At 42.6% G+C, this 20,175-nt stretch overlaps 1 protein-coding gene across 1 annotated transcript in view; it reads right to left on the bottom strand.

Moving 5' to 3' along the window:
• LOC141271656 (uncharacterized) overlaps positions 1 to 20,175 on the bottom strand; it is a 188,877-nt gene that overhangs the window by 9,154 nt on the left and 159,548 nt on the right. Inside the window, exons 37-39 of the mRNA XM_073681698.1 lie at positions 12,810 to 12,896; positions 12,181 to 12,258; positions 4,369 to 4,407 (exon numbers count right to left, since the gene is read on the bottom strand). Coding sequence (XP_073537799.1) covers positions 4,369 to 4,407; positions 12,181 to 12,258; positions 12,810 to 12,896 — 204 coding nt within the window. The remainder of the gene's footprint in view (positions 1 to 4,368; positions 4,408 to 12,180; positions 12,259 to 12,809; positions 12,897 to 20,175) is intronic.

Below are 20,175 nucleotides of genomic sequence, written 5' to 3'. Positions count from 1 at the left end.
TATCAGAGGTGACTGGTCTCCTAGGCAACAAGCACAGTGCTTGCAAGTGGTGCTCTGAAACTGTCTAGATCAGTGGTCTCAAACACGCCTGAGGGCCGCATACCCTGAGGCTGCTTAATGTGGCCCGCAGGCACCGAAGACCCCTGTAATGATTCCGGCCTGGTCCTGTCTTTTAAGTTGAATGTTCTACAAGTTAGGGACCAGCATGTCTCAAGTGGGGTACCACAGGGCTCTGTCCTGGGACCTGTATTGTTCAACATCTTTATCAATGATTTAGATGAAGGAATTGAGGGTAAACTGATTAAATTTGCTGATGACACAAAGCTAGGAGGGATAGCTAATACTAGAGAAGAGAGAGAGAGGATTCAAAAAGACCTAAATAAACTGGAGCAGTGGGCAGCAACCAACAGAATGGTTTTTAACAGGGAAAAATGCAAAGTACTACATCTGGGCAATAAAAATGAAAAAAGCATATACAGAATGGGAGGAATACAGCTAAGCAACAGTACATGTGAAAAAGACTTAGGTATACTAATAGATCATAGACTGAACATGAGTCAACAGTGTGATGCAGCAGCAAAAAAGGCAAATACAATTCTGGGATGTATTAACAGAAGCATACAGTCTAGATCACGTGAAGTCATTATCGGTCTTTACTCCTCTTTGGTCAGACCTCATCTGGAATACTGTGTACAGTTTTGGGCACCACATTTTAAAAAAGACAGACAAACTGGAGCAAGTTCAGAGAAGAGCGACCAGAATGGTGACTGGTCTGCAAACCATGTCCTATGAGGAACGGTTGCAGGATTTGGGAATGTTTAGCTTGCAAAAAAGAAGACTGAGAGGAGACTTAATAGCTGTCTACAAATATGTCAAGGGCTGTCACATTGTAGAAGGATCATCTTTATTCTCATTTGCACAAGGAAAGACTAGAAGCAATGGGATGAAACTAAATGGGAGGAGACACAGATTAGATATTAGAAAAAACTTTTTGACAGTTAGGGTGATTAATGAGTGGAACAGGCTGCCACGAGAGGTGGTGAGTTCCCCTTCAATGGACGTCTTCAAACAGAGGCTGGACAGACATCTGTCTGAGATGATCTAGTGAATCCTGCTTTGAGCAGGGGGTTGGACCAGATGACCCAGGAGGTCCCTTCCAACTCTACCATTCTATGATTCTATGATTCTATGTGCCATTACTACAAGATGGGGACCAGCATGGGCCATTACTACAAGATGGGGACCAGGATGGGCACATTACTACAAGATGGGACCAGGATGGGCACATTACTACAAGATGGGACCAGGATGGGCACATTACTACAAGATGGGGACCAGGATGGGCACATTACTACAAAATGGGGACCAGGATGGGCACATTACTACAAAATGGGGACCAGGATGGGCACATTACTACAAAATGGGGACCAGGATCGGCACATTACTACAAAATGCGGACAAGGATGGGCACATTACTACAAGACGGGGACTGGGATGGGCACATTACTACAAGATGGGGACCGGGATGGGCACATTACTACACGATGTGGACAAGGATGGGGACACTACTACAAGATGCAGACAAGGATGGGGACACTACTACAAGATGGGGTCCAGGACGGGCACATTACTACAAGATGGGGACCAGGATGGGCACATTACTACAGGATGGGGTCCAGGACGGGCACATTACTACATGATGGGGTCCAGGACGGGCACATTACTACATGATGGGGTCCAGGACGGGCACATTACTACATGATGGGGTCCAGGACGGGCACATTACTACATGATGGGGTCCAGGATGGGCACATTACTACAAGATGGGGTCCAGGATGGGCACATTACTACATGATGGGGTCCAGGATGGGCACATTACTACAATATGGGGTCCAGGCTGGGCACATTACTACAAGATGAGACCCCGGCTGGGCACATTACTACAAGATGGGGTCCAGCATGGGCACATTACTACAAGATGGGGTCCAGGATGGGCACATTACTACAAGATGGAGAAATTACTACAAGATGGGGACATTACTATAAGAAAATGGTCAGAATTACTATATGGTGCTAATTATAAAAAAAAAATCACTGTATGTGGTTAATTAGGAGAAACAAAAAGGAAATAAAATTGTAAAAACTGTAAACTCGTAAAAACTATAAAACCGTACCATAACTCAATAAAAGAATGCCATTTAAAATAATAAAATAAAAAGGCCAAAAATGTTCAAAAAACAATCCAAAAGATGTATAGAAAAAATAATATGGTATCATTAAAAATTTCATATCGTCCTGCAAATTCACATTTTTTCTATCTGCGGCCCATATATTTAACTGAGTTTGAGACCTCTGGTCTAGATCATTGGATCTCGCTAGCTTCAGTATCCCTGCATTCCCTTGATGCTGCATAGGCAAAGCTGCTTCTGCTTGCAGCATGGGTAAAATGCAGATCAATTTTCCACAAAAAAAACACAGGAAAAAAGCCCAGGTGTGTCCAGCTGTAATCTGAGTCACGGATCAAACACATCCATTAAAATATATGGATCAGTGAAAAACTTGGACTGCACGCTGACGGTATTCCAGTAGCATCCAATTTCTATCTTTCTGTTTTCCACAGTTTGATAGAAAATTAAGAATCCCATTTTTTTCAACATGATATAAGAATTTAATGTAAAATGTGTAAGATTTTTCTGTACATGTATTACATTGATTGCAATAATTATCCATGCACATCGATGCAAAGTATACTGCGTGCTACATGCATATATGTGCAAAATACGTGACAAACAGCATGTCAGACTCTACACAGTATAATTGGGAAACTGAGGAATGATGCATATATATATATATATATATATATATATATATATATATATATATATATATATATATATATATATATATATATATATATATTGCAAAATGTCAAAGTGTCACTCACAAGATACTGTGATCAACACATCACACGTCTTTATAACACAAACAATTCACAAGGCAGATGAAGCAAATGATCTCCTTTGAACACTTTTACCTTGTATGTATTGTATTACTTTGCATAGATTTTTTTACTTTGCAGTTTTTTTCTAGTACTAATCCTCAGTAGCAGCCTGACTCTACTCTAAGGCTGTAATTTCAATTACCTGCTAATTCAATCGGTCACTGTATACATAGGAAATACAGTAAAATTACTGGAAGAAGGCTAAGTGAGCCGAAACGTACGTAGGGTATCTGACACCTTCTAACCCACATCAGGTAATATGTGTATTTGAAACTTTCTTATGGTGTCCCCTGTATAGGGGGGTTATGGTGATTTTCACATATGTAGTACTGTAGCTTATACTAGTTAGGTTAATAAGAAGTGTGAACCACCTATAGGGTAATGATGTGTTATTTATGATGATGTGGGATAGGATGCATTGTTGAGATTGGAGGTGGTTCGTATGTTCACTTATTTACTTATATGATACATAGGAAATACAGTAAAATTCCATAAATTCATTTGATCATGGTCTGGAAATCTCAATGATTCAGAAGTGTCATATTATCCTAAAAATGACCTTACTCCACCACTGTTTTCTGCAAAAAAATAGGATGAAAATCTAATCCTTAGAGCTTTAGGGCCCGGAGTGGTGCAACTCTTGATTTAAAGGGAATCTGTCAGCTGGTTTTTGCTATGTAATCTGAAGACCACATACCGTAGGGGTTAAAAGACAGATTTCAGCGATGCCCCTCTTTATCAAGCTTTGTGGTTAATTGTTTTAGCTTCCAGAGCTTATCATTGCTGGGACATGTGCCTCCTGGTCTGACACGTCCCCTCCTGTGATAAGCAGCTCACTGTCTATGGATAATGTACGTACAGAGCCTGGTGAGGGCAGGGTTCGCTTTCTCTAAATCTAAAAGCTCTGATTGTGTCAGAACAGCTGCACCCAGTAAACTAAGTGATATATAGTTGGATTCAGGGTCTATTTGCCTACATCAGGCTGCTCTCAGATGAGGTAGCAAAAACCTGCTGACAGATTCCCTCTAATACAAAGTTATGGTAGAGACATGATGACAGTATTATTTCCAAGTGTTGGTAATAACATAATTGTGCTGCCATATTAATGCCAACATGATGATGGAAGCAGATCTTGGTGCTCTTGAGAGCAGTGACTAGAGCACACATACGGCATTACATATATGTAACTATCACTATCAACAATGGTTGTAAATACATGATGTTACTCCAGACCCCTACATGGTGATACAATGAATTGCAAAGTTTAACATTTTATGTAGATTATGACTCAACTGTAAAATTGTGTTTAAAGGAGAACATACACTTTAATATGATCAGATACAATACAAAAATTGCTTTACTGTTACCTTATTCCAACAGCCTTGAACTGGTAGACCATCATCTCCCTATAAATACAAACCATTTCTTATTATTGGGTACGTAAATGACTTTGAGGTAAGTAAAACATGTAGTAAAATACAATCCACATATACTGAGACATTTCTGATGTTTATGCTTTACTGTATTCCTTTCGTTTTCCTTTTTTTATGTAATTGTGTTTTTGAAGCCAAGCATCGAGGGATGCTAGTCATGCCTGGCATGATTTGTAGCCAGTCACATGACAATTACAGGAATGGCTTTTGCAGATGGTGGGAGAAATGGTGGCGGGTGAGATCTCAGGAGCTGATTTTCCTTGTAAATTATTACACAATCTCTACCCTTCTGCCCTTTTTTTGCCACTGTATCATAAAAGAAGCTCAGGGGACTCTGAAGCTAGTCAGATCAAGCAATCCGGCCAGCTACAAAGCAATGCTTGCTTAGGAAACCGACCACCAAAGAAGTAGCCGGTGACCTAGGCAATGAGTAGTAGTAAGCTTTATAATTAAAAATCTCTTTGTTCTTGAGAACAGAGAAAAATTTTAATAAGATATAGATAGCAAAGATTATTGTTTTACAAAAACTTTGCAATTTTAACTATTTATAAACTTTAGACTTACTTTCCATGAATAATTTAAACCAATTGGCGCACAGTGTCACATTTCAAGTCATGATCCTTTTCTGATAAGCCACACACTTTTCCATCTAACTTATGCTCATTTATTAGGTGTCTAAAGCAATAAATGGGTGCAAGGCTGACCTGTAATGTTTCCTGCAATGTCTGTTTTAGTAAAGAACTGTGTTTTATATGAAAAAGAATGATCCTGGGCAATCTTTTCTTAGAACTTTACATTGTGCTATTCCTCTTAGAAATTTATAACTAAATTTACAACTAGGTGAGACCAGCTGGGAGTGTATCTAGCTGTTGAATCAATGCCAAAAGTGACAGACTGTGTAGAGTATCCTCTATTTTTGAGAAGTGGAATGGTAATGTGCAGTTGTCTATTTTTTGTCCATTATTGTCTATTAATATTTAAGAGGAATAGCAGGTGAACAACCCAAGGCAGAGTTATAAGAAAATCTGAATTTTGTTATGCAAAGTGCACGTTTTCTAAAAAAGACATGTCAGGAGTTCTGGCAGATCCTCAATAAAGTGCCATTTTTTTTGAGACAGAAGAACATTGAAAAACGATATCTGAAAAAAATGTGCGTAAAAGGTTCAACTCATAGTATAAGAATATCCACTATGTAGGACCCATGACCAATGTTTGGAGGACTCTAGGATACTATACACAGCTAAAAGATACCTGGATGCCACATAATGCCCATACCATAGATATTCTTGTCTAAAGAGTATATTTCTAATGACAAGACACATTTACATATACCTTAAAGGGGTTGTCCACTACTTTAGCATTGATGACCTATCCACAGGATAGTTCATCAATGTCTGATCGGTCGGGATCCGACACCCAGCACCCCACTCCGATCAGCTGTTATCGATGTCAGTGGTGGCTGCCAGTTGGAAGTGCTCACTTGTGGAGCACGCCGTCTTCTGATAGTGGCTGCCGCAGGGTACTACACATCCGCCTCTTACTGATCTGAATAGGAGGTGGATGTGCATTATCCTGCAGCAGTCACTATCCGAAGACGGTGAGCTCCACCAGTGAGCACTTCCAGATGGCTAATTCCACCACCGACAGCAGCTGATCGGCGGGGGTGCTGGGTGTCTGACCCCGGCTGACTAGAAATGGATGACCTATCCTAAGGATAGATCATCAATGCTAAAGTAGTGGACAACCTCTGTGCATAATTTGTGATATTTCATTGCATTGCTGCTAATTTCTGATGCATGAAAAGCAGAATCTGCCGCTTTTCATATTTATACTAAAGCTGGTATTGCTCATGCGAAAAGCTGCTTGCAATAATTTCATCTTTCCTCTTACAGTTGCAGAACAAGAATCATGCAGTTATCTGGTAGTTTCACCTCTTAGAATAGAAAATGTCATGAAATGAACAACTGTATATAAGTAGAGGTCGCCTTCAACTGATTGCTTGGTTCATTGATTCTAAATTACATATGTACTGTATGTCCTTTTTAAATTTGGTAGCAAAATAACTAATTAGAGAATACAAATCAGTATTCTTCTTTTTTCTAGGATGAATGTTTAACAAACACAAAACCATAAGTGATGCCGACAACTACATAACCATGTAAGATTAAATGCAAGTGCCTGTAGAAAACCCTACTGCTGTAATGAAGTAGTGCTATCAAAGCTGGAAAACACCTTGGGAGAATTTGATATTATTGGTATACACTTGTGTTTAATAATCTTAACATATAAAATCTAATTTAGTCTTAGTTCTACTTTCTGGTTAACAATTGAATCAATCACCATTACATCAGAAGTGGAGCCTATAATTTGAGTACTCTTATTTGAGGACAATGTAAAACTTAGTGGTTGCCCTCTAATTTTACAATGATGTTCTATCCTTAAAATAGTTTATCAACATCAGATTGGTGGGTGACCGTATGTAAACTGTACAGAGTGGAGCGCCACACACTGTTTAGTGGCTGCTAACAGGCACTGCAAAATCCAAATTCAGTTCTCTTCAAAAGGGACTGCCCAGAAAGTATGCACCGGGTTAATACTACACTTTTTAATTCCAGCTGATGGTAAAACTGTACAGTTATATATGTTCAAATACATCTACAAAGTCACAACTTGTTTCCTAAATGTAGCCCAGTTATCCTCTAGACAGGAACTAAGGTCGCAAATAAAAAAAACTCAGAACACAGAATTTGTCATTGGGCAGTGATAAAAGGTACAGTACAGACCAAAAGTTTGGACACACCTTCTCATTTAAAGATTTTTCTGTATTTTCATGACTATGAAAATTGTACATTCACACTGAAGGCATCAAAACTATGCTTTGATGACTGCTTTGCACACTCTTGGCATTCTCTTGATGAGCTTCAAGAGGTAGTCACTGGAAATGGTTTTCACTTCACAGGTGTGCCCCGTCAGGTTTAATAAGTGAGATTTCTTGCCTTATAAATGGGGTTGGGACCATCAGTTGTGTTGTGCAGAAGTCAGGTGGATACACAGCTGATAGTCCTACTGAATAGACTGTTAGAATTTGTATTATGGCAAGAAAAAAGCAGCTAAGTAAAGAAAAACGAGTGGCCATCATTACTTTAAGAAATGAAGGTCAGTCAGTGCGAAAAATTGGGCAAACTTTGAAAGTGTCCCCAAGTGCAGTTGCAAAAACCATCAAGAGCTACAAAGAAACTGGCTCACATGAGGACCGCCCCAGGAAAGGAAGACCAAGAGTCACCTCTGCTTCTGAGGATAAGTTTATCCAAGTCACCAGCCTCAGAAATCGCAGGTTAACAGCAGCTCAGATTAGAGACCAGGTCAATGCCACACAGAGTTCTAGCAGCAGACACATCTCTACAACAACAGTTAAGAGGAGACTTTGTGCAGCAGGCCTTCATGGTAAAATAGCTGCTAGGAAACCACTGCTAAGGACAGGCAACAAGCAGAAGAGACTTGTTTGGGCTAAAGAGCACAAGGAATGGACATTAGACCAGTGGAAATCTGTGCTTTGGTCTGATGAGTCCAAATTTGAGATCTTTGGTTCCAACCACCATGTCTTTGTGCGACGTAGAAAAGGTGAACGGATGAACTCTACATGCCTGGTTCCCACCGTGAAGCATGGAGGAGGAGGTGTCATGGTGTGGGGTGCTTTGCTGGTGACACTGTTGGGAATTTATTCAAAATTGAAGGCATACTGAACCAGCATGGCTACCACAGCATCTTGCAGCGGCATGCTATTCCATCCGGTTTGCGTTTAGTTGGACCATCATTTATTTTTCAACAGGACAATGACCCCAAAAACACCTCCAGGCTGTGTAAGGGCTATTTGACCAAGAAGGAGAGTGATGGGGTGCTGCGCCAGATGACCTGACCTCCACAGTCACCAGACCTGAACCCAATCGAGGTGGTTTGGGGTGAGCTGGACCGCAGAGTGAAGGCAAAAGGGCCAATAAGTGCTAAGCATCTCTGGGAACTCCTTCAAGATTGTTGGAAGACCATTTCCGGTGACTACCTCCTGAAGCTCATCAAGAGAATGCCAAGAGTGTGCAAAGCAGTCATCAAAGCAAAAGGTGGCTACTTTGAAGAATCTAGAATAGAAGACATATTTTCAGTTGTTTCACACATTTTTGTTAAGTATATAATTCCACATGTGTTAATTCATAGTTTTGATGTCTTCAGTGTGAATGTACAATTTTCATAGTCATGAAAATACAGAAAAATCTTTAAATGAGAAGGTGTGTCCAATCTGTTGGTCTGTACTGTAAGTCATCAAAATGTCAATCCCAGACAAACCATTTCTTACAGATGTGTCTTTCTTTAACTTGTCCCTCAACCTAACATATCCCGAGATGCAAAGCAAAAAAACCCATAAATGTCTGATAGATGCCATCTGTCACCAATAGGCTCCCATTTTAGAAACAAAAATTATATGTTTAACCTATGCAGTATTGTACGCAATGGCTGTGACAGATGCCTCTAACGGATTCCATCTCCAAAGTTAAATTAAATGTATACGTTAAACATATATATATTTATTTTAATTAAAGGCCATTTGTCAGTAGGATTAACCCTCTTAAGCCATCTAAATGGGCATATATGAAATAGGAAGCTGAATAAAATGATACCTTGATATCTGCGATCTGATCAGTGGTTCCCGAGATATCCATGTTTTTCTTATAAGTAAATGAGCTGAAAAGATCTCTGTGCCAGATTAATCTATGATGACCATGTAGACAGTTTAGGAGGGTTGATCCTACTAACAGATGCTGTTTAATGCGGTTCAAGAAAAGTTCTCTATTCCAAACTATACAGTAGTATGTATTCCAAAAGGAAACTTTTGCTGAACAATAGTGACAACTAAGTACAGAGCATAATTTCCTTTTTAGATTTTGGTTATGACATAGTAGTGTCAGGGGAAAAGGAAAGTTGATATTGTTAAGTTTGTCAGAAGAAAGAATCTAGTAAGTGCTCATTAGGAGAACAAAAGTGGGAAAACATACATATGTACTATATACAGAATCTGGATATTATTATTTGTAATGTCTTGGAGCTGACGATGTAGTCTCATATTATTAGGCCAGGCAATAATGAAATCCCTTGCTCTTTTGCTCTGAGCCCTTTCGCATTTTACATGTATGTACTAAGTTGGGCCTCCATGTTCAAATTCAAATGAAAGAACATATTTTTAATAAGGAAAAAATTCTAGGAAAAGTAAAAGAGAAATTAGTAATAATTAGATACAGTGAAGTGGTATAGTTATACTGTATATTAATTGCTTAAAGTGAAATGTTGGGCAACTTTTGCAACTTGTAAAATTAGCTACTAGGATCATTTAAAGGAGTTGTCCAGCCTTACAGTACAAGTCTGCAGCCACTCTTTGTTAGTGCAGACTTGTGAATCCTCACAGGATGAACTTTGTGGTGTGATGATTCTCCGGTGTCTGAAGCGGCCGGTCATATGAGTGCAAGTATTTGTATAGTTCTGGCCACATTCTAACTAGATGGGTCCGGCCTCACTCAATACATTTGTATCAAGCGAGGCCGGACACGTCTGGTTGGCACATGACTGCATGTATGCAAATCACATACCTGCTGTCATAGACCATCCGCCTATTCCCGGCAGTGGCACCAGTAAATCCTCACAGCATGCACTGTGCGCAATGTGGGGATTCACAAGTCTGCACTCACAAAGAGTCACTGCAAACTTGTACCCTAAAGCTGGGCAAATCCTTTAATACACGAAGTTCCTCAATGTTTTATTTCTGGTCACTATAATGCAAGATTCAAAGGTGTCCTGAACACTAGCATCACAGGCTAAAATAAAACAACTCAATGTGAATGAAATGTACAGGGCAAGTTGCCTAAATCTCTATTTTACTTCCTGATCTTCAGCTATTGGTTATAGCGGATCCTCACAGACTTCCTGTCCTGCACACTCCTTGCATGCAGAGGAAATTATGCAAAATACAAAGAAAGTTCTCACTATTAAATTAATCATATGCAGTTTGAATGCAGGGGTTGGAAAGAACAGTCTGTGAGGTGCAATGTTGCCAATAGCTAGAGAACAGGAAGTCTGTGAGGTGCAACATCAGCCAATAGCTGCAGAACAGGAAGTCTGTGAGGTACAATGTCAGCCAATAGAAGCAGAACAGGAAGTCTGTGAGGTACAATGTCAGCCAATAGAAGCAGAACAGGAAGTCTGTGAGGTACAACGTCAGCCAATAGGAGCAGAACAGGAAGTCTGTGAGGTACAACATCAGCCAATAGTTGCAGAAAAGGAAGTCTGTGAGGTACAATGTCAGCCAACAGCTGCAGAACAGGAAGTCTGTGAGGTGCAACGTCACCCAATAGCTGCAGAACAGGAAGTCTATGAGGTACAATATCAGCCAATAGCTGCAGAACAGGAAGTCTGTGAGGTACAATGTCAGCCAATAGAAGCAGAACAGGAAGTCTGTAAGGTACAATGTCAGCCAATAGAAGCAGAACAGGAAGTCTGTGAGGTACAACATCAGCCAATAGAAGCAGAACAGGAAGTCTGTGAGGTACAATGTCAGCCAATAGAAGCAGAACAGGAAGTCTGTGAGGTACAACATCAGCCAATAGTTGCAGAAAAGGAAGTCTGTGAGGTACAATGTCAGCCAACGGCTGCAGAACAGGAAGTCTGTGAGGTGCAACGTCACCCAATAGCTGCAGAACAGGAAGTCTATGAGGTACAACATCAGCCAATAGCTGCAGAATAGGAAGTCTGTGAGGTATAACGTCAGTCAACAGCTTCACATTTGGAAGCCTGTGAGGTACAACATCAGCCAATAGCTGCAGAATAGGAAGTCTGTGAGGTACAACATCAGCCAATAGCTGGAGAACAGGATGTCTGTGAGGTACAATGTCAGCCAGCAGCTGCAGAACAGGGAGCCTGTGAGGTGCAACATCACCCAATAGCTGCAGAACAGGAAGTCTGTGAGGTGCAACGTCACCCAATAGCTGCAGAACAGGAAGTCTGTGAGGTGCAACGTCAGCCAAAAGCTGCAGAACAGGAAGTCTGAGGTGCAACGTCAGCCGACAGCTGCAGAACAGGATGTCTGTGAGGTGCAACATCACCCAATAGCTGCAGAACAGGATGTCTGTGAGGTGCAACATCACCCAATAGCTGCAGAACAGGAAGTCTGTGAGGTGCAATGTCAGCCAAAAGCTGCAGAACAGGAAGTCTGTGAGGTGCAACGTCAGCCAATAGCTGCAGAACAGGAAGTCTGTGAGGTACATCAGCCAATAGATGGAGAACAGGAAGTCTGTAAGGTGCAATGTCAGCCAATCGCTGTAGAACAGGAAGTGATATCAGAAACGAGATTGTAATTTTGCCATGCTTTCATGTACAGCTAATTAACATGCAGCAGTTTTTTGACTGTGGAATTAAGGACCTGTAGCTTACAGAACACACAGAGAACTCACATTTGGAGGATGAACAAATTCATTACCTTGGTATGTTAAGTGACTCTAGTAAGTCCTTTTACAAATTTGCCTGGCATCTCACTATATAGAAGATTTCCACTTTGCTAGTTAATATTATTATTATTCAGGAATCCTAATTATGAGCATCAGGACAATGTTGCTGGATTAGGTCAAGGAGGCAATACATGTATCCATGCAAAAGGACATTAAAAAGACAGTAGACAACATGCAGGAAAAAGGGTTGTTAAAGCCATACCAATGGGCAAGGGGCATCGAGCCCATTCAGCCCTGGCATCCCCGGATCACCAGTTTCTCCTTTTACACCTCGGTGTCCCTGTTCATAGAAACTATTTTTATTATTCCATAAGATGTCATAAACTTCCAATCTGATAGCAGCAGCTTGTATGAAGGCAAAGCTGTAGGACACCAAACTAGGATTTAATGCACTGAAATAAATTTGAGTTTTCCCTCTAGAAAGAAGAGATGTTCAGCCTTTAATAATAACACATAGGACCTTCTGTTTAGTTGAAACTTCGTCTAAATGATGTAGAAGTTCATGGCAGGACATTTAGCCTCATTTGAATGCTGGAAAATCTGTAGAAAAATATTTAATGGACTGACACCTGGAGAAATATTAAATCCATTTGTTGTGTCCAGCAGCTTTGCCACTTCCGGATATGTTGTCACCTGTTGTGACAGTATTGAGGAAGGGAAGAAGCTTTAAGTAGTTGCGGCAATGATCTTCATAACACCTGGAAGGAGTAATATTGTTTACAGGACATGAAAGTCATACATTTAACCAAGCAAATACATTCATTTTCAATCCATCCTTTGCTCTTCCCATCTTCAAATTCTAATAAAATACATTGTAAAAATAAAACATACCAATGGGCATGGTGCATCTAATCCAGGCGCTCCTTGGTCTCCCTTATCCCCTTTAGGCCCCCTAGAGCCTTTCTTCCCCCTTTCCCCCTGCAAATAATAATTAAGTTCAACAAGAGATGTCATAATTTGTAGGATCATCCACTTCAAAGTTGTTTTATAGAACTTTGCATAATACATATAAACTAAAATATAATATATTGTATAGAAATATATAGAGATCTAATAATTGTGTTTTGTTTAAGTTTTTTATATGTATGTGAATATGTAATTTACCATCATTTAAATGAGCTGAGGTGGAAATTATTTATATTCTAATGCATCATATTAATAAATGATCTGACTGTAATCCTGTTAGTGTGGATCCCGTGGTGTCATTGTGTCATTCTCATTGCATCATCTCATAAGGTAAAAATTGACCATAGGAAAATGTGTACAGTTAACTACCAAAATAACTGAAAAATAATCTGTAGTGGAAAGTTACTGACACATTAAACACATTAAAAGCTGTTTTTTTTCCCTGAAGTGTGATTCATTAATTCGGCAAGCAATTGCTCTCCCATTCAAGAAAATGATAGATTCAGGGCAATAAGTGGGCTGATTTGCTGACTATGTCAGGCTGGAGCTACATCAGTGATATTAAAGTGGTTGTTTAGCTAAAAAAATATTAAATAAGTGTGTTTAAATGAGTAAGCTATGCAATTTCCTAATATACTTCACATCTGAAATGTGCCCTGATCTTCAGCTACAAGCTCCAGTCCCAGGACCCCACAGGTCCTCTTCCAGTTTGTCTATGTTTTGTGGTGGCACAAGACTTAGACAGAGAAGAGGCTGGCTTAGCTAATGAAATAGGCTGTACTGTCCATGGTCATGTGCAAACACTGGAAAGGCTGGCTTGTGCCAGATACATACTAATTAGTGATGAGCGAGCACTAAAATGCTCGGGTGCTCGATGCTCGGGTCGAGCACATTGGAATACTCGGGTGCTCGACACGACCAAAGAGCCCAATGTAAGTCTATGGGAAACTCAAGCATTTTTCAGGCGGCTCCCCCTGGCGGTCTGCAGAGGTCCTAAAAATTGCCCAAATCGATGGGAACAGTGCTCAAATGACATGGCAACAGCATGGGGATGACCCCTGGAAGCATTTCTGACTCCCAGGTCACTTCTGTCAACAACGTTGCCAGAGGTATTACGCCACTTTTACGGACTCACAATAAAACATACAAAAACAAAACCAAAATGGATTTTGCTGGGAAATATGTTAAGGAACAACCTTACCAAGGGTAATGACTTGTATATAAAGCAAAATAAATAACCACAAACAAAAATGCTCCTCCACACCTTGGGCTATGTTCACACGTAGCGTTTTTTGATCTGTTATTGCACTTTTGCATTGCTTTCAACCGTGACAAATGCATTCACCAGGAAATGTGATTTTAACATTTTACAACCTTATCTGGCCTTGTGGTGTGTGAGATATCATCAGACATATCATGTTTCATTTATGAAGGAGGGACTTTGAAAGTCACAAAGCCTATTTTTGTAGGGCCAACAGGGGGCCTTTACTATTCTTAAAGAGCCAGCAGTCGGCCCTCACTATTCTTAGAGAGTCATCAGCCGGCTATGTTTTATTGTTCCCATTACTAAAAAGTGCGTCTCCTATACGGTTATTGCATATGCAGTGAGTGGCAAGGCTGCTCAAAATTTGGACGCACCCCAATACCCCTTTGAAGAGACTTAGAGGAGGGCCTCCTGAAAAAAAATGTTCCCATTATTAGGAAGTGGGTCTCCCATTGTGTTTGCCTATGCAATGAATGCAAGGGTTGCCAAAAATTTGGAGGCACTCAATGCCCCTTGGAAGAGATGTGGAGGTCAGAGCGCCTCCTGAAAACAATGTTCCCACTATTAGGAAGTTGGTCTCCCATTATGTTTGCCTATGCAGTGAATGCAAGGATTGCCAAAAATTTGGAGGCACTCCAATGCTCCTTGGAAGAGACATGGAGGTCAGAGGGCCTCCTCAAAACAATGTTCCCATTGTGTTTGACTATGCAGTGAATGCAAGGGTTGCCAAAAATTTGGAGGCACTCCAATGCCCCTTGGAAGAGACGTAGAGGAGGGCCTCCTGAAAAAAATTTTCCCATTAGAAAGGAGCGGGTCTCCTATACTTGTAATGCACATGCACTAAGTGTATGGGCTGACAAACATTTACCCCTGGGGGGTATACATGAACATAATGTATAAAAAAAATTTTTTACGGGCATCATAAACACCCTTTAAAAAAATGATGTGGGTGTTGCATCACGGACCACGGTCACCCTGGTAATATGGTGGTGGAGGATGAGGATGAGGATGAGGATAAGTAGGAGGACAAGAGCAAATAGCCAAAATCAGGAAGCGTATACCCATGTGTGGGTGTGAAGAGGTGCATGGGAGTACACCTCCCATAAAAAGACACTGGATTTGAGTTTATGTTACGCTATCATTCGGTGGTGTTGAGTAGTCTGGCCCAATCCAGCCCTTGTTCATTTTTATAAGAGTCAGCCTGTCAGCATTTTCAGTTGACAGGCGGATGCGCTTATAAGTTATAATTCCACTAGCGGCACTAAAAATCCGCTCTGATACAACGCTGGCGGCAGGGCAGGCCAGGACCTCCAAGGCGTAGAGAGCCAGTTCATTCCACGTATCTAGCTTGGATACCCAATAGTTATAAGGCACAGAGGAATCACGGAGGATGTTGGTACGGTCGGCAAGGTACTCCCTCAGCATCTTCCCAAACTTTGCACTCCTTGTGAGAGTACCCCGCGCCCCAGGGCTTGTGTGATGGGAGGGGCTGAGAAAATTCTCCCAGAACTTTGACAGTGTTCTCCTGCCTCTGCTGGATTGAAGTTGTGTCTCTCTCGCCTGTAGTCCTTGATTGTCCAACGAACTGTGACCTTTGCCGCCAGCATTTTCAGATGGGAATTTTTTTAATAGTTCCGCAACAAGGGCCTTCTGGTACTGCCGCATTTTTGTAGACCTGTCCGCCTCAGGAATAAGAGATATAAAGTTCTCCTTGTAGCGTGGGTCTAGAAGTGTCACCAACCAGTAATGACTGTCACCCAAAATTTTGAGAACGCGAGGGTCATGGGAAAGGCAGCGTAACATAAACTCAGCCATGCGTGCCAGACTGCTAACAGGCAAGACTTCTGTGTCCTCACCAAGAGGATGACTGACCATGCTCTCCTCCTCCCCTCCTCTCTGTCCTCAGGCCATCCACGCTGAACAGACGGTATGACAGTTGTGCAGGTAGTACCGTCTATAGCGCATGAAACTAGCTGCTGTTCTTCCTCCTCCTTCCTCATTGTCACCCAATCCATGTTGGGATGAGATGAGGCTGGGCTGTGTGTAATCACCCTTTATGGTTCCTTGCTCCATCTCATCGTGCTGCGCCTGCAATGCATCCTCTTTGATTGTGAGCAGAGAGCATTTCAGAAGACAGAGAAGCGGGATGGTGATGCTAATTATGGCGCCATCGCCGCTCACCATCTTGGTGGAGTCCTCAAAGTTTTGGAGGATGGTACATATGTCTGACATCCATGTCCACTCCTGAGGTCTTATGTGTGGAGTCTGAACTGAATACCGACGGCCTTGTTGATGCTGGTACTCAACAACTGCCCTCTTCTGCTCACAAATCCTTCCCAACATCTGCAGTGTAGCGTTCCAATGCGTGGGGACATCACACACCAGTCTGTGAGCCGGAAGCTGCAAACGCTGCTGAACCACGGCAAGGGCGGCAGAAGCTGTAGGTGACTTTCTAAAATGTGCACACAGGCAGCGTACTTTAACAAGCAGATCCAGCAGCTCCGGGTAGGATTTGAGAAACCGCTGAACCACGAGGTTAAGCACATGGGCCAGGCATGGTACGTGTGTGAGCTCGCCTCGCCTCAGAGCCGCCACCAGGTTCTGGCCATTGGCACACACGACCATGCCTGGCTGTAGGTTCAGCAGTGTGAGCCACAAACCTGCTCTTTCATAGCTGTCCACAACTCTTCAGCATTGTGCGGTTTGTCACCTAAGAATATTAGCTTCAGCACAGCCTGTTGCCGCTTGGCCGAGGCAGTGCTGCAGTGCTTCCAGCTTGTGACTGATGTGGTAATTTCAGAGATGGAGGCTGAAGAGGAGGAGGAGGCTGAGGAGGATGAGGTGCAGGAGCTGTAGACTGTAGAGGCAACCCTGATTGACCTAGGGACCGCAGTCCTTTGCGTCGGGAGGACGTGTTCCGTCCCAAGGTCCGACTGGGTCCCGGCTTCCACTATGTTATCTCAGTGTGCCATCAGTGAGATGTACAGTCCCTGCCAACAAGCACTTGTCCATGTGTCCATGGTTAGGTGGACTTTCCCGGTAACTCCGTTGTTAAGGGCACAGCTAATGTTTTGGGACACATGCTTGTGTAATGCGGGATGGAACACCGGGAGAAATAGTGGTGGCTGGGGACTGAGTACCGAGGGATGGCCGCCACCATCAGGTTGCGGAATGCTTCCGTCTCCACGAGCCTAAAAGGCAACATTTCGAGCGCAAGCAGTCATGAAATGTGGGAATTTAGTAGTGTGGCCTGTGGGGCGTTGGCTGCGTATTTGTGCTTGCGTTCCAAGGACTGGGGTATGGACAACTGAACGCTGCACTGGGACAAGGACGTGGACGTGCTTCCCGATGCGGCTACTTGAGAGTGTGCAACCACAGGTGCAGGGCAGGAGGCATCTTCGCATGCACCATGGACAGTGGATTGGCTTGCATCACAACAGCAGAAGAAGCAATGTTGCCACCCGCAGACACTGTTCCTGGTCCCTGGGGTTCGGCCCACAAAGTCGGGTGCTTTGCTGCCATGTGCCTGATAATGCTGGTGGTGGTCAGGCTGGTCGTTTTGCCACTCCTGCTGATGCTGGCCTGGCAGGTGGTGCACATGGCCTTTTTGGGGTTATCGGCAGAGTCTTTAAAAAACAACCAGACTCGGGAAGACCTAACAGTTGTACTGGCAACTTCCTTTGTGTTGGTGTTACGGGGAACGGTTGCCTGCCTTCTGCCTGCAGGCACCACACTGCTTCTTCCTGCCTGTTGGGGTGCTCTACCTCCCTCCCCCTGTGTGCTGCTGTCCTCGCTCTGCATGTCCTCCTGCCAGGTTGGGTCAGTTACTATATCATCCACCACCTCGTCTTCCACTTCTGCACCCTGGTCCTCCTCCTGACTTTCTGGCAATTGTGTCTCATCATCGTCCACCTCTTGTGACACTTTCCCACCGTCACCTTTGTGTGACCGTGGCTGCTCAAATATTTGGGCATCGCTACATGCGATCTCTTCTTGCCCCGCTTCAAGTGGACCGGGCGAGAGGCCCGAATCTATAAATGGAAAAGAGAACAGCTCTTCAGAGTGTCCAAGTGTGGGATCAGTTGTCTCTGGGCACTCGGCATGGTGGGAGGAAGGAGGATCAGGGTGAGGAATATGCGGTCCAGACTCACCGCTACTGAGACTTGACCGTGTGGAAGACAGGGTGGTGGTGGTGGTGGCGGTGGCGGCAAAGTAACTGGAAGCATTACCCGCTATCCAACCAACAATCTTTTGACACTGCTCTGGGTTCAATAGTGGTGTGCTGCGGTCCCCTAGTAATTGGGACAGGAAGGTTGGGCGAGAAGATGTGGATGTTTGTTGTGGCACAATTTCAGCTTGCCCACGGCCTCGGCATGCACCATCACAATCACCATCACGTCCAGTTCCCCTTGCCACGCGCCTTGCCCATTTTAAATGGGGCACAATATCTTCCACGCTTACTACAAATGGCTGAATTTGGACCGCAGTTACAGTATGTGTAATCCGTGTGATGGAGAAACCACAGTTTTAAATACCTGGCCTGTAGGTAACTATTTTGAACAGCAAACCGATGTCGAAAACTTTGCTGACACACTGAAAAAAAATTAGAATGGAGGCCAGAAATGTCAGAATTTTCAGAAAACGTGTATGTGATCCGTGTGACGGACAAACCACAGTTTTAAATACCTGGCTTGTAAGTAACTATTTTGAACAGTAAACCGGTGGCAAAAACTTTGCTGACACACTGAAAAAATTTTTAATGGAGGCCAAAAATGGCAATATTTTCAGCCCAATTATACAATTATATGTGATCCGTGTGACGTACAAACCACAGTTTTAAATAGCTGGATTTTTAGCGCTGTAATATGGAAAGGACCTGGCTGTATTCTGCAGTGCCAACAAGCAAATGGCACAGAAAAACGGTGTTCTTTTGATTGCTTTTTAAGCAAATAATGAGGATTGAGATCCAAAAAAAAATTATTCCTGGCCCCTGAGACCTGGGCCTTTGTCTAGAAACATCTAACAGCAGCAGAAGGCAGAACTGGAATGGAGCCTCTTGTGCTATATGCACTGCAATCTGCTATATACACTGCCTGCCTGATATCTCTGCAGATGGATTAGTCCTCAGAAGGACTGTTTGTTGAGATGGATATGTGTAATGTACTTGTTTTCTCCCTACACTACCTAATACACAACCAAATCTCTCCCTAGCTCAGCAGCACCTCTCCCTGCCTGATTACGGAGTAGACTGACGAGCACAGCGTCGCCAGGTGTGATATAGACCAGATGATGCTGTGCGGCCAGCCAATCACTAATGCCACAACCAACATGCTCGGGCAAGTACCGAGTACTTGCGAGTATGCTCGCTCATCACTAATACTAGTACTTTTCAGACGTCAAGTACATCAGTTTCATAAAGCACAAGTACCTAAAATAGTTTTGATTGGAAAGCCCCATTAACGTGGCATTCGGTTGGACAGAGGATCCCAATTTTTTTTTTATGCATGTTCAAATTTAAGTTATATATTGCCAAAATTCTGCTAATGAGCTGCATGTGCCCCAGCTGATTAACAGATTTCTCTATAATACAACTGGTAAAAAGCTGTTAATCAGCAATGGAGGCATGGGGGTAGGATAGCTACATCCTCATAAATCAGAGGACCCGTTCACACAGGTGCATAATGAGAAGGACTTCTCAGCAGGAGAAATGCAGTTGAAAAAGCTGCAGATTTTCCATCTGGGTTGTCTAGGTAAAAAAAATCTCTTGCATATCATAGTACTGAATCTCCTCCACACCAGCGTGGAAAAATCTGCAGCACGGTATAGACAGACACTGCATGTCAATTTATGCTGTAGATCTTCATTGTGGATTTCACTCTTCACGATGCAACAGTTGAAATCTGCAGCAAATTTGGAGCATTTCTGAAGTGAAACATGCAAAGTGAAATCTGCACAATTTGGTGATTTTTGCCACTGTGGATTTTGATTCCGATTTTAAGACTTACAGCACTTCAAATGTGGTCTAGT

Source organism: Phyllobates terribilis, unplaced genomic scaffold (genome assembly GCF_046119375.1).
Source record: "Phyllobates terribilis strain yellow unplaced genomic scaffold, ASM4611937v1 Scaffold_5__5_contigs__length_657084704, whole genome shotgun sequence".
Classification (NCBI taxonomy): domain Eukaryota; kingdom Metazoa; phylum Chordata; class Amphibia; order Anura; family Dendrobatidae; genus Phyllobates; species Phyllobates terribilis.
The sequence above is the reverse complement of the archived record's forward strand: the minus strand, read 5'-3'. Positions and strand labels throughout refer to the sequence as shown.